Source organism: Schistocerca serialis, chromosome 1, assembly GCF_023864345.2.
Source record: "Schistocerca serialis cubense isolate TAMUIC-IGC-003099 chromosome 1, iqSchSeri2.2, whole genome shotgun sequence".
Classification (NCBI taxonomy): Eukaryota; Metazoa; Arthropoda; class Insecta; order Orthoptera; family Acrididae; genus Schistocerca; species Schistocerca serialis.
Window position 1 is genome coordinate 604428577 of NC_064638.1, and position 15652 is coordinate 604444228.

General features: G+C 37.8%; 1 protein-coding gene and 1 long non-coding RNA gene across 2 annotated transcripts in view; one reads left to right on the plus strand and one right to left on the minus strand.

The window, feature by feature from the left end:
- The window catches only part of LOC126477267 (uncharacterized protein KIAA0825 homolog), a 177721-nt gene that overhangs the window by 146607 nt on the left and 15462 nt on the right, over positions 1-15652 (plus strand). The window contains exon 10 of the mRNA XM_050103604.1: positions 359-467. Coding sequence (XP_049959561.1) covers positions 359-467 — 109 coding nt within the window. The remainder of the gene's footprint in view (positions 1-358; positions 468-15652) is intronic.
- Positions 1-15652, minus strand: part of LOC126477283 (uncharacterized) — a 61080-nt gene that overhangs the window by 22082 nt on the left and 23346 nt on the right. The gene's annotated exons all lie outside the window — the stretch shown is intronic.

The following is a 15652-nucleotide window of genomic DNA, read 5'->3' on the forward strand; positions in this document are numbered from 1 at the left end:
TTTTTTCAACTTTAGTTATGCCAGTATACATTAAAAATAGATGGCACTAAAAAATGCAGTATATGCATCGTCATATTGTAGGCATGAAGAGATTTAGAGAGAGGCATTTTAGCAATCATTCTCCCTGCCATCATATGTGAATTGAATGGGAAAAAGCCCTACTAACTGGCACAATGGGAAGGAGCCTCTGCCATGTACTCCACAATGGTCTTCAGAGTATGGCTGTAGATGTTGGTGTAGACTGATTTTTCAGGGAACCTTTACTTTGAAATAGTATTTAGAACTATATGAAGTTCTTCAATAATAATATGTGTATGAGCACTGCATAAATGACTCAATGAATCTTTATAATTTTCAGTGCTAGAACTGATGCTGAAGATTTCATGTCAGTAGAAGATACCCCACATATGGCAGATATGCTAGCAAGTAATCTCCTCTTGACCGAGGAGGGACCACACTATCTGAAGGTAACAAAAATTTTTTTTTTGTATCATTTTAACAGTTATGCAGTATTACCAATCTGGCAATAACTTCCATTTCACATGTGGACTCTCTCTCTCTCTCTCTCTCTCTCTCTCTCTCTCTCTCTCTCACACACACACACACACACACACACACACACACACAAACATACACACACACACACACACACAAACACACACACACACACACACACACACACACACACACACAAACACTGAGGAATGAACTGATAGTTCCAAAAGTTAGGATAGTGGCATGTATTTTTACTTTATATGTTATTGGCGAAAATAAATATTTCATTTTCTGAAGGTAAATCATAATCAGTAGTTCTGTCCCATAATTTAATTTTCTCAAATGTTTTTTCCTTTCTGCACGATTATGTAAACATTATGTTTTATAAATGTAGAACATAGTGTATTGTAACCATAAAATAACTGCTAAAGACTACAGAACAACTATGCTTGATTCAGAATGAAAGTCACAACTGAAATGCACAGTCCTCTGTTACCTTTCTTTTATGGCCGCTCATAACATCATATTAAATAATAACTGCTTATACACACATAAGAGAACATACAACTTTATTTCTCTTTCTCATAAAATATGAAAGTGAATTATCAACAACGAAACATTCTAACTTCACAGAACAAAGGCATAGAGTAAACAGCACTCAAATAATTAATGTCTTCACCACCAACTGATGCACAGTGAATAACTGTTTATTTACTTTGTCTGTCCCCCCCCCCCCCCCCCCTCCCACACAGCCCCCTCCTGGCAGAACAGAGATCCACCATATTTGCTGTTCTGGAAGATGCTTGCTCCTGTTGTGGCACCAAGTCTTATACATCTTCCCACTTTAAGTCTTCTGGCAGTAAGTGAGCAGGCTTCACTCGATCGGCTGACACTGTAACCAGTGTATCATGAATCTGGAGCTCCATTGCTTGTGTGTTAAGTTGCAGTACAGTATACCATGGTTGCAAACGAGCTCTTACTGCATTGGTTTGTAACATCACATGCAAACACTAGCTTAAGTCTTGGTGCACAAACGATGGAATGTCGCCATGGCATTTTGACGGTTGTGGTCGGAGGCTAGCCAGCTGTGCTTTAACTCTCTTCAATAAATACAGTAGATCAGTCTCACTCTTATGCTCTTCAAAGAACTTACCAGAAAGTCACAAGGTTTCTCTGTACAGAAGCTCTGCCATGGATGCCCCAAACTCTGGTTTGAAAACAGCAGACCCAATAACACCAGTTGTAATGCCGTAGACTAACTGTCACCATGGCACATCAGTGCAGCTTTAAATGTTCTGTGCTATTGTTCTATCATTCTGTTATTTTCTCAGTTATGTTTTGTTGTAAGGTGATGTTGGAATCCACAAATGTTTGCCAGTTTAAGAAATAATGAGGATTTGAACTGACAACCTCTCTTGCCAATCTCACAAATTCTGCCGAACTTGTTATCACTGCAATCCTTGGGAAGTAGTCTGCTATGATATTCTCTGCTTCATTTATATGACACAAGCCGGTGGTGAACTGGCTTATGTATTCCAACTGTCTGAGCTATCTAGGTGACAGAGCATCTGTAAGCTTACTGAATGCAAAGTTGGGTGGTTTGTGGTCTGTGAACAATGTAAATGGTCTACCATCCACATAAGGATAAAGTACCTTATTGCCTCATAAACCACTAGCAGTTCTCAGTCATACACACTCCAGTTCCTTTGTGCTTTCGTGAGTTTCTGTGAGAAAAGCCCTAACGGCTGCCAGTGTCCAAGAGATCCTTGATGTAATGCTGCTCTAGTGGCTGTCTGACTTGCATCGACTATTGTAGGTAGTTTCATGTCTCTCTCAGGATGAAGCAGTAAAGCCACTTGCTGCAGACTTGTGACCTGTTCAAAGGCTTGCTGCATGCAGGGTGTCCAGTCTAGCTTCTGATGTTTTTTGATATTAGGGCCAGTCAGCACCTCTGTGAATGGTGCTTGCAGAACAGCTGCTCCCAGGAGATGCCAGTGGTAAAAATTTACAACATCTAAGAACTTACATTATTGCTCCAAATCCAACAGCTGAGCTATTTGTTGCATAAGTTCCACTTTCTCTTCCAGTGGGCAGATGCCTGGTTTTTTTGCAAGCTGCACCTATTTTCATTAATTATTATTCTGTACCTACATTAGTTTATCAAAAACTGCTTTAAGGTATGCCTTGTGGAGATTTAGTGTCACTGGAAACTCCAGGATACTGTTGAGACAGGTGAAGGTGAAGTTTAACCCTTGTAACACCTTATCCATGAAACATACCACCTTTGAGCCACATTTTTAAGGCCGAAAGGCATACATAAAAAATTTGAAGAGGCCAAAAGGTGTAATGACAGCTGTCTTTGGTAAGTCAGCATCTGCAACTGGTATCTGATGGTATGCATTTTGACAACCTACGACACAATATTTTGGTCTCACTAGTACATTTGTAAAATCGTCAATACTGGGCACTGAATATTTATCGCATGCAAGCATTCAATTCCCTGTAATCACCACAAGGACTTCAACTTCCATTTTTTTCTTTTATCAAATGTAAACATGCAGACCATGCACTATCAGGTCTTTGCATTACTCCTTTTCCTAACATATATTTGAACTCAACCTTTGCATCCAAGAATCTGTCTGGTGGCAATCTACTTGGTCTAAAAGAGACTGGAGGGCATGGCACTGTGTTTATGTAGTGAACTGTGCTTTGTGTCACTGTGGCTGGTTTTTATGCTGTTAGGCCCATATATTGGTCTACCACTGGTACCTGCATCGAACCACCTCCTCTTTCTCTGAATTTCCCTAGAAGCTCAGTTACAATTTCTTCTCCTTTCTCAAGCTGAGCCAACTGAATGTGAGTGGTGACAATGTATGCATACAGAAAATGCACTCATAATGTGGGTTCCGGTACATCCGCTATTACAAACATCCAACAACAAGTATTACAAAAACCTAAATTCACATCCTTGCTGCAGCTGCCATACATTGTTATTGGCTGCCATGAGCTGAACTAATGAACTGTTCTTGACGTAATGAGGTATATTTAACAGAATGACTTCCTCAGTGCCAACCAGCATGGATTCTGAAAATATTGATCAAGTGAAACCCACTTGCACTTTTCTCACATGACATTCTGAAAGTTTTGGATCAAGGCAGTCAGGTAGATGCAGTATTTCTTGATATCCATACAGCATTTGACTGAGTACCACTTCTACGCTTATTGTCAGAAGTTCAATCATATAGGGTATCAAGTGAAGTTTATGACTGGATTTAGGACTTTTTGGTAGGGAGGACACAGCATGTTATCTTGGTTGGAGAGTCATCATCAGATGTATAAGTAACTTTGGGTGCACCCCAGGGAAGTTTGTTCAGACCCTTGCTGTTTGTGTTGTATATTAATGACCTCACAGACAATGTTAATAATAAAATCAGACTTTTTCCAGATGATGCATATATCTATAATGAAATACTATCTGAAACAAGTTTTATAAATATTCAATCAGATCTTGATAAGATATGAAAGTGGAGCAAAGATTGGCTACTGGTTTTAAATGTTCAGAAATGTAAAATTGTGCACTTCACAAAATAACAAAAATAGTAGTATGCTATTACTATAATATCAATGCATCACTGTTGGAATCATCCAACTCATACAGATGCCTGGGTGTAACACTAGGGATATGAAATGGAATGATCATATAGGCTCAGTTGTGGGTAAAGCAAGTTTAGACTTCAGTTAGTTGGCGGAATGCTTGGGAAGTGCAATTAGTCTACAAAGGAGATTGCTTACAAATCAGTCGTGTGACCCATCCTAGATTATTGCTCAAGTGTGTGGGATCCATGCCAAATAGGACTAACAGAGGATATTGAATGTATACAGAAAAGGGCAGCATGAATGGTCACAGGTTTGTTTAGTCCATGGGAGTGAGTCACAGAGATGCTGAACATACTGAACTGGAATATTCCTGAAGAAAGACATTAACTGTCCTGAGAGAGTCTATTAACAGAGTTTCAAGAACCAGCTTTAAATGATGACTCTATGAATATACTACACTCCTGGAAATGGAAAAAAGAACACATTGACACCGGTGTGTCAGACCCACCATACTTGCTCCGGACACTGCGAGAGGGCTGTACAAGCAATGATCACACGCACGGCACAGCGGACACACCAGGAACCGCGGTGTTGGCCGTCGCATGGCGCTAGCTGCGCAGCATTTGTGCACCGCCGCCGTCAGTGTCAGCCAGTTTGCCGTGGCATACGGGGCTCCATCGCAGTCTTTAACACTGGTAGCATGCCGCGACAGCGTGGACGTGAACCGTATGTGCAGTTGACGGACTTTGAGCGAGGGCGTATAGTGGGCATGCGGGAGGCCGGGTGGACGTACCGCCAAATTGCTCAACACGTGGGGCGTGAGGTCTCCACAGTACATCAATGTTGTCGCCAGTGGTCGGCGGAAGGTGCACGTGCCCGTCGACCTGGGACCGGACCGCAGCGACGCACGGATGCACGCCAAGACCGTAGGATCCTACGCAGTGCCGTAGGGGACCGCACCGCCACTTCCCAGCAAATTAGGGACACTGTTGCTCCTGGGGTATCGGCGAGGACCATTCGCAACCGTCTCCATGAAGCTGGGCTACGGTCCCGCACACCGTTAGGCCGTCTTCCGCTCACGCCCCAACATCATGCAGCCCGCCTCCAGTGGTGTCGCGACAGGCGTGAATGGAGGGACGAATGGAGACGTGTCGTCTTCAGCGATGAGAGTCGCTTCTGCCTCGGTGCCAATGATGGTCGTATGCGTGTTTGGCGCCGTGCAGGTGAGCGCCACAATCAGGACTGCATACGACCGAGGCACACAGGGCCAACACCCGGCATCATGGTGTGGTGAGCGATCACCTACACTGGCCGCACACCACTGGTGATCGTCGAGGGGACACTGAATAGTGCACGGTACATCGAAACCATCATCGAACCCATCGTTCTACCATTCCTAGACCGGCAAGGGAACTTGCTGTTCCAACAGGACAATGCACGTCCACATGTATCCCGTGCCACCCAACGTGTTCTAGAAGGTGTAAGTCAACTACCCTGGCCAGCAAGATCTCCGGATCTGTCCCCCATTGAGCATGTTTGGGACTGGATGAAGCGTCGTCTCACGCGGTCTGCATGTCCAGCACGAACGCTGGTCCAACTGAGGCGCCAGGTGGAAATGGCATGGCAAGCCATTCCACAGGACTACATCCAACATCTCTACGATCGTCTCCATGGGAGAATAGCAGCCTGCATTGCTGCGAAAGGTGGATATACACTGTACTAGTGCCGACATTATGCATGCTCTGTTGCCTGTGTCTATGTGCCTGTGGTTCTGTCAGTGTGATCATGTGATGTATCTGACCCCAGGAATGTGTCAATAAAGTTTCCCCTTCCTGGGACAATGAATTCACGGTGTTCTTATTTCAATTTCCAGGAGTGTACATAGGAACCTTGAGAATAAAATTAGAATAATTACTGCATACACAGACACATTCAAACAATCATTCTTCCCAGGCTCCATACACGAATGGAACAGGAAGAAACCCTAATAACTGGTTCAATGCGACATACCTTCTGCTGTGCACCTCATGATAGTTTGCAGAGTATTGATGCAGATGTAGACTGATATTTCTCTCTCTACTGGCAATTTGTTTATGTCAGACATGTCTGTAGCAGATAATAATATAAAGTCTTCAAATCTCATACATAGAGTTATCACGATAAAGGCAAAAAGGAAGTGTCTGTACTTACAATCTTCACATTGTTGACATGTCGAGCATAACTGCATGGTAGAATGCACTTAGCGGCTCATTCGCCGAACTGTTTATGATACCGACGTAGTTTTTCAAGTTTCATCTGTCACTGTTTCCTAAGTGCACTCTCTGAACAAGTGGACTTCCAAGCCTCAATTTGTGCCTGTAGCCTGTCTAGTTGTTGCTTTAGTTTGAGAAATTGTGTGGTTGTATCCTCCTGTTGACCCTTGTGAATTGCTGTCACCTGATACTCTTCCGACTTTGCTACCACTTCTGTGATTCTCAGTTTAATTGCTGTTTCCATTGTTGCATAAACACGTGGCCAGCTGGAGAACAGTGGTCATGTCACACACATTCTATATAACCACCACTGCTCCTACTGCCATGGGAGACTCTGATGTCCAAATATACTAGAGTATAGCATCCAAAAATTCTGCCTCTATCACTATCACCTGTAAGTGCCACCAAAATTCCAAGGGGATCTCTCACCTCATCGCTCACTGCATAACACATGGTGTATTCATTGATCTAATAGTTTACTAAGCCTGATTATCAAAATCTTTTTTAGAATTGTATATTTCTGTGTTGTTGGTGGATGCTTCATTTTGTCTTCTACTAATGCTTCCACTCTGGTGTCCAGACTTTTACTGCTATTGTGAACTTTTCTTGATTGTTTGTTGCTTTATTATGAATGGATGCCAGCTCTAAAATTGGAAACCAGAGTTCCAGTTTATCAGGCAGGAATTGAGGCAGTGCACCTTCATATGCCCTCTACATGACTTATCATTTCTCTTAGTTTCATTAACTGCAGAGCCCATTGTGTACAAATAATTAATTTGTTCTGATGAAACATTTATGTGCCACATTATTTCATTCCATAAGTCTTGTACCTGACTACGCAGTATACTCTGTAGCTGTACTAAATGTGTTGTAGGACTTCTGTACGCTGTTGTATGCATTTGCGAATGTATGTCACCTCGCTTGATTGTTTCCTGCTATGCAAGTTTTTCTGAGTCTGGGGTCACCACTTTATGGTCACTACATAACATCATATTAAACAATAACTCTTCTTCAGACACGAGAGAGTGTACAGATTCATTTCTCATAAACATAAAAGTGAATAGTCAACAACAAGATTAATGTCTTTTCTGCCAACTGCTGCACTGTGCATAACTGTTTATTTAGCTATCTTCCCACTGCCACCCTTCTTCATTTTTGTGAATCAGATGTGGTTTTAATATGAATATTCATCAGCTGTAATGCAATTGTTTCTTTGTTACCAGGAAATTTCAGCATTTAATAATTTTGGACTGTGATATCACTTATTGTGCAAGCTAGTGTTTGCTGTTGCTGCTTGAATTTGAAAGGGAAAGTGTAGGCCAATCATTACCAGGCACTTGCAGTATTCTCTGCTAATGAGTTTATGGAGTAAACAGATTGTTAGAACTTCTACACTACATCTGATATACCTGGGCTAATATACACTATGAGGATCACCCCCTGACAATCCCCAAATAACCAATACTTCTCCAATCTCCAATTGTAATTTTGTTTAATCCTCTGAGGTATTTGCATCCCATTTGTTCCTAGACTCACTGTTTATCTGTAGTTATTTCTGTTTATTTGGAATTTGTTTTTACACTTTCAATCAAATTTTCTTTTCATTTATTGGTCTTCTCTTTCCTCCACTCTTCAGTCACTCTTCCAGTCTTTTGATCTATGCTTTCCTCAACCAACAACTTCATCTATGTTAAGCATTATGTATTCACACTGTTATTTCTGCTTTGGGGTTCTTTGTGGAAGGGATGAAATATGTTTATATAACCATTATGTGTGACCTTGTCCTCTACAGACAAGAATTCTTGTAATATCTTTTGCATACATCATAATATAACCATCGGCTGTATCATTTACTCTCTATGGTAACTGATTTTCTCTCATTCCTTTTCTTGGCATACCACCTCATCATAATTATAAGCAGTTCTGACAAGCATGTAAGCAAGTGTAGAAGAATGTCATAAATATTTGAAATTAATGCATTAAAATTTCATATGGAATGTTTTTCATCTTTGTTCAGTTTTTTTCCTGCTTGTTCCCTATTATGACACCTTTGAAATGTATACAACTGTAAAAATACCAAATGGTCCTCATAAAAATGCTGTATGTTCCAAACATAATTTGAATGATTCTTTTATCAAAATGATATGGAACAATTTGGTTTTCAGGATGCATGACTGGTGTTAACACTAATCATCACATTATTTGTTAGTCCTACTCATACAACTACACTAGAAAACAACATCTTGTTTAGAGGCTACCAGTTTGTAAGCAGAAATTCGTCCATGGAATAGAAATAATTGTCCAAGAAAAATTTTACATTAGATTTTAAACTTGTTTTGCTACCTGTCAGACTTGTAATGAGGCATATGATCAAAAACTTTTGTTGTTGTATCCTCAATGCCTTTCTGAACTACTGACAGTTTTAAGAATGGATAGAAAATATCCTTTTCTCTGTTGTGTTGTAGGTATGGGCATCACTGTATTTCTCAATTTTTGATGGATTATTTATGACACATTTCAGTAGGAAAAATATGTATTATGACAGTGCAGTCAAAATGCCTAACTCCTCAAAGCGGAGATATGATGACCATGGATGAACACCACATGTTATTCTTATTGCTCACTTTTGTTCAATCAATACTTTCTTTCTCTGTGGTGGGTTTTCCCACAAAATTATTCCATAAGACAATACTGAATTGAAACATGCAAAATACATCAAGAGATTGCTTTGTTTATTTCCAAGATAAGCAGTTATAAAAAGAGCCAAAGCAGCTGAATTTAATTGTTTGAGAAGCTCAGTAATATGCTTTGTCAAGTTCAACTGTTCGTCATCAATATGTACACATAAAAATTAAGAGCATTCTACCTCATTTATTGATTCCTGCTCATGTGCTACATCAATTGGTACTACACTCTATGTTGTACAGAATTGAACACAGCGTGTGTAGTTTCTTCTTCTTCTTCTTCTTCTTCTTCTTCTTTTTTTTTTTTTTTTTTTTTTTTTTTTTTTTTTTTTTTTTTTTTTTTAAAAATTGGGAAGAATTAATTTTCAGAGAACCACTTAATAATTCATTGGAAAATATCATTAACAACCTCTTCAGTTGCTTTCTCTGTAATGGGATTTATTATAACATTAGTATCATCTGCAAAAAATACCAATTTTGCTCATGAATGTTAAATGAAAGGTCATTCTCATATCTAAGAAGAAAAAGGAATGGACTCAAAATTGAACACTGTGAGATTCTGTTTGTGATTTCTCCTGAATCTCTACAATTTTCTATCCTTCCAACATCGTTTGAATTACTCAGCACAACGTTTTTGCATTTTTTCTAAGTGTTGTTGAAACTAGCTTTGTGTAAAGCCATCAGTTCCTTAAAACTTAAGCTTTTCTATGAGTAACTTGAGGTACACACTCAAATGCTTGAGGAAGTGAATGAATAAACAGCATTCTCAGTCAAGGAAAACATCTCAAATCAAAACCATGATATTCTAAGTAAATTATTTCTACCTAGATGTGAGATTACTCTTGAGTAAATTACTTTCTCAAATATTTTGGAATAAGGTGTCAGTAAGAAAATTGGATGATAATTATTTAAGTCTTCTTTGTCACCTTTCTAAAAAATGAATGTAACAATTGTGTATTTCAATCTGGCTAGAAAAATTGTCTGTGTCAGTAAAGCAGTACATATATTGCTAAGGACATTACTTATTAAGTTAGAACAACTTTTCCACATTCTGTTTGAATATCCATCAACATTATATGAGTCTTTGCTTTTTAGAATTTTTTACATTTTAATAATTTCAGGATGTTGGTTCCACTTCTAACTGCATAAAGTTTTGTAGGATGCCATTTTTAATATATTTTCTTCCTACTTCAACTGAACTGTTTTGCTGCTACATTTAGAAAGTACTTGCAACTTGTGAATTATCAATCGCAACGAGGTCATTTAATTTCACTGTTTATCTTGAAAACTGATTGGTTGTCTTGTCACCTCTTTGACAGTATCACATTAGTTTTAATCTTTTTATCTGCATTATTAATTTCTGTCAGGATGTACATTCTTTTTAACATTTCATTGACTTTCCATAATATATTACAGTATCTTTTAGTATGGAAGTAGTGTTTAAAATTAGATTGAAACACTCAAACAATGATTCCAATTCTTTTTCCCTGCCTGTTTCTTTTAAGAAATGTACAGTGAATTTTCCACAGACTAGAAATTGCTTCTTTTAATTTGAAAGGTAGCTCAATAATGAATCTAGATTTCTTATAAATAATGGCAACTTTCTTAAAGGGGATCTGTAGACTGTGACTGTTCAAGAGAAGTATTCTATAGTAACAGCCCACGAGCACTTGCTTCTTGATTCTGATCCACACAAAATCTGTCAAGTACACAAAAACTGTTTGTTTCAGTATTTTTTACTTTGTGTCCAACTTTTATGTATTTTGCAACTCCTCCTTTTTCCATGACAATTCTGAATGAAAAGGTTGCTAGGCTATAATCCCCGTATTTAACTTCTCCAACCCTGTGGTTACATGGTGTTCAAAGAGGCACAAAACATGTATCACTTCAGAATATTGCACATCTTCTGAGCATACAAGAAGCTCTTCTTGCTTTTCAATCCCATAATTTTCTGATGTAACAAATTGATTTTACTGTTTTGGAAACTGTTATTTATATCATGGTCTTGTTCTACTTTCATGTTTTTCAGAACTGTCTGTCTGTAACTTGAAAATAACCTAAAAATTCTGCAGGGATTTTGTGTTGTGTGCTTGTGACCCTCCTTATACTTTCTGCAAGATGCTCAGATAATCTGCCCTTCCCTCTCCTATCCAGGTTCTTGTTTTTGAAGGCAGTCACATTGATCAAAGAGATATCTGATGATGCAGTATGAGTTTAATTCCATGAGACAAGTAAAGTGACTATCAATATTTTGAACAAGGCTGCACTACAGCAATTGTTACAGAACAGCAGGAATTAAAGACAGCTAACCAGTTGCAATAAATGGTGCTTTTCAAATAACCTTGACCATGGTTTCAATTGATTTAAATCTGTCTTCTTCAGAAGGACAATTTGCATACAATGTGATAACTTATAATGAAAATGCCTTGGACCAATATTACATTCTAGCAGAAACTACTCTCTACAACAAATGTAAGAATATCACAAACAACATGGTATATATCTACACAAGGCAAGTAGTACTTACAAACTTCACATTAGCAATTCATCAGTAAAAGCTGTCTCCACATGACATGTATCAGCATCGGTGTGTATATCCATGTGTAAAAATTAAGGCCCTTAGAATCAAGGGCTTGTCACATCAGTAAAACCAATCAATTAAAGTGTAACAGACCATGTTAGTAGCTACATGCTGACTGAGGGAGAGTGGAAAGCACCAAGAAACAAAATTCTGAGTAGCATGCACCAGTAAACACGTACTCTTGGCAGTCTAAGCAGCCAATAAGCATAAGCACATTGAAATTAGTAACAGAAAAACAACATGCAAATCAATGATTATAGAATAAGACATTGAAGAAGACAAATACTTCAAATATACTGGCATAAGTTAAGACCATTAAAGGATTGTCAGTACATTATCATATGGAAATAGTGATGCCCATACATAAGTACATTATTACACACCTAATGACAGCAATGAAATTAATATCACTTCCAGTGCATCATCATACAAGAAACAAAATTGCCAGTACATAAGCCTTCTATTAAATATAATGACAATAAAGAGTAGAAATTCACATGTCTCTGAATAGTGGCAAACATAACAAAAGTGGGTAGCATCAATATCCTAGTACAATATAACTGACCAATGAAACTGTAGGCACAAGAATTGTACAACAGAATTTTGAGGAAATGAACCGCTCACAAGGGCTACCAGCAGTCATATGAGGATTTTTTTGGGAACAGTATGGGTTAGAAACCACCAAAAAATTGTCTACAGGCAAGCTGCAGCTGACCATTTAGTAAATTCCCATCTTTTCTCTCAATATGTTTATAGATCTATAATTCTTCCCAAAGGTCCATCCTGCACCCTTTGATTTCTTTGTGAAGAATAACTGTGTCTTCCACATTTTTTGGAGTGTGGTTGGCAATCAGTAGAAGTTCAGCAGATGTAGAATTATGTATATTAGTTCCTTCATTTCCTAACAGATGCTCTTTGTATCTTGTCCTCACAGCTCTACCTGTTTGACTAATGTAATAGCTTACATAGTTATTTCAGTTTAATTTATAGACACCTGAATTGAAAACGAGTCACCAGTATTTCCCACAATATGCAATAGTCTTCTCTGCAAACTATTGTCTGTACAGAAAGAGACTTTACAGTTATATTTATTCATTAGAAGATGTGTAATCCTTAAGAAACATTTCCTAAAAAGTGAATGCATAAGAGTATCTTATTGTGAGAGAAACGATCGTTGCAAAACATCGAACATTTTCAAGAGTTTTTCTTTCTGAAGATGTGATCTACCATGCTCTGGTCATAGTCATTGTTGACAGTGATCATTTTGATGACATTTAACTCATTTAGCTGATTGGAAGGCGATAAAGGGGTAGTTGAAATATGGTGTATGGTGGAATCTAAAAATGCTAGTTTATGAGGTTTTGAATGCACCAAGTCAGTGAGGATAATATTATCTGAATAAGTTTGCTTATGGAAGATGTTGAAATTGGAGGATTCATTTTCTGCAGAAATTTTTTAATCAAGAAACTTTATAACTTCTTTTTCATTCTGAAGTTCTTTATGAAGCAAATTTCCTCATGGAAGTTATTAAATGCATTGAAAAACATGTCCAGCTCGTCATCAATGCCATCAAAATTGATGATAATATCATTAACATATCTCACACAAAAACCAATTTTTTGATGTAATTCCAAATTAGAATTGAAGATTTTTTTCAAATGCATTGATGAAGACGTCAGTCAAAATACCAGCAACTGGGTTCCGCATAGCCAAACTGTAAGATTGATTATCATTCTACCAGATACCACAATAGATTTTATGATAGAGTTGTTAATAAAACATACATTATGTTTATGCAGTCTGAGAACAATTTATTATATAAAGGACTAAATACCATCCACCATCTCAGCTTCATAAGGAGCCTGTCATTTGGAACGTTATTATTGCTTAAAGTTGGTTTTAATCTCTTAAGCTGGATCAGGTCAGCCGAGTCAAAATAAGCAGATGAATTTCATAACATAACAAATAAAGAATTGCCATTGCAGTCTGATGTTTATACTACTGAACACAGACTAGTAAGAAGTATTAATCATAAGCTGAAAGAAAATCAGGCAGTAATTTCCAAAACTGACAAAGGCAATACTGTTGTCATTTCTCATAAAAAAGAGTATAGAAAAAACTATAGAGTTTTTGAGGATACTGACATTGTTGAGGCTTCTATAGATCCAAATGGAATAGGTAGCACCCATCACAAGTTACCTTTGCATCTTCAGTATAAAATTAAAGATTCATTTGTTTTCGAACAAAACTTCTCTGTTGAAAACAGTAAAGATTTAATTGGCAAAATTCAAATGATATAGTGCACAGCTGATATCAGGGGCTGATCTCTTTTGATATTGTCAGTCAGTATACCCACTTGCTGGTATTTTGACTGACATCTTCACCAATACACTTGAGAAAACATTCTTCAGTTCCAATTTAGAATTACATCAAAAAATTGGTTTTTGTGTGGGGTATGTTAATGATATTCTCATCACTTTTGATGGCAGTGATGATGAGCTGAACATGTTTTTCAATGCATTTAATAACTTCCATGAAGAAATTTGCTTCATCAAAGAACTTCATAATGAAAAATTAGAGGTAAAGATTCTTGATTTAACTATTTCTACAGTAAATGAATCCTTCAATTTCAACATCTTCCTTGAGCAAACTTATTCAGTCAATATTATCCCCGCTGACTTGATGCATTCGAAAGCTCATAAACTAGCATTTTTTCATTCTGCCATACACCATCTTTTAACTACCCCTTTATCATCTTCCAGTCAGCTAAATGAGATAAATGTCATCAAATCGATCACAGGCAGTAACGGATATGACCAGAGCATTGTAGATCACATCTTCAGAAAGAAAACCTCTTGAAAATGTTCGACGTTGTGAAATGATCGTTCCACTCACAATAAGAAATTCTCATGCATTCCCTTTGTAGGAAACATTTCTTAAGGATTACACATCTTCTAATGAATAAACATAACTGTAATGTCTCTTTCTCTAAAGACAATAGTTTGCAGAGAAGACTATTGCATATTGTGAGAAATGCTGGTGACTCATTTTCCAATTCAGGTGTCTATCAATTAACCTGCAATAACTACGTAGGCTATTAAATTGCTTAAACAGGCAGATCTGTGAGGACAAGATACAAAGAGTATCTTTTAGGAAAGGAAGTAACTATTATACACAACTCTATCTTTGCTGAACGTCTACTGATTGCCAACCACACTCCCAAAAATTTGGAAGACACAGTTATTCTTCACAAAGAAATTAAAGGGTGCAGGATGGATCTTCGGGAAGAATTAAAGATCTATGAACATATTGAGTGCAAAGATAGGAATTTACTAAATGACCATCTGCAGCTTGCCTGTAGACAATTTTTTGGTGATTTCTAACCCATACTGTTCCCAAAAAAATCTGCATACGACTGCCGGTAGCCTTTGCGATTGGTTTATTTCCTCGAACTTCTATTATACAATTCTTGTGCCTACACTTTCATTTGTCAGTTTATATTGTACTAGGATATTGGTGCTACCCACTTTTGTTATGTTTGCCACTATCCAGAGATCTATGAATTTCTGCTTTTTATTGTCATTATATTTAATAGCAAGCTTATGCACAGGCAGTTTTATTTCTTGCGATGATGTACTGGAAGTGATATTAATTTCATTGCTGTCATTATGCATGTAATAATCTACTTGTGCATAGACATCATTATTTCCATATGATAATGTACTGACAATCCTATAAGGGCCTTAACTTATGCCAGTATATTTGAAGTATTTGTCTTCTTCAATGTCTTATTCTATGAGGGCCGTTCAGATAGTAACCTCCGGTTGATTTAAAAAAATACACCAAGTTAAATAAAAATATTTTAATATATACATCTTACAACTACATCTTTGCACTATATTTCTACATAGTCTCCATAGCGATTGAGGCACTTATTGTATCTCTTCACAAGCTTTGAAATTCCTTCTGCATAAAAATCACCCGCTTGTGCCTGGAGCCAGCCTGTGACCGCATCTTTGAGCTCTTCGTCGTCATCAAACCGC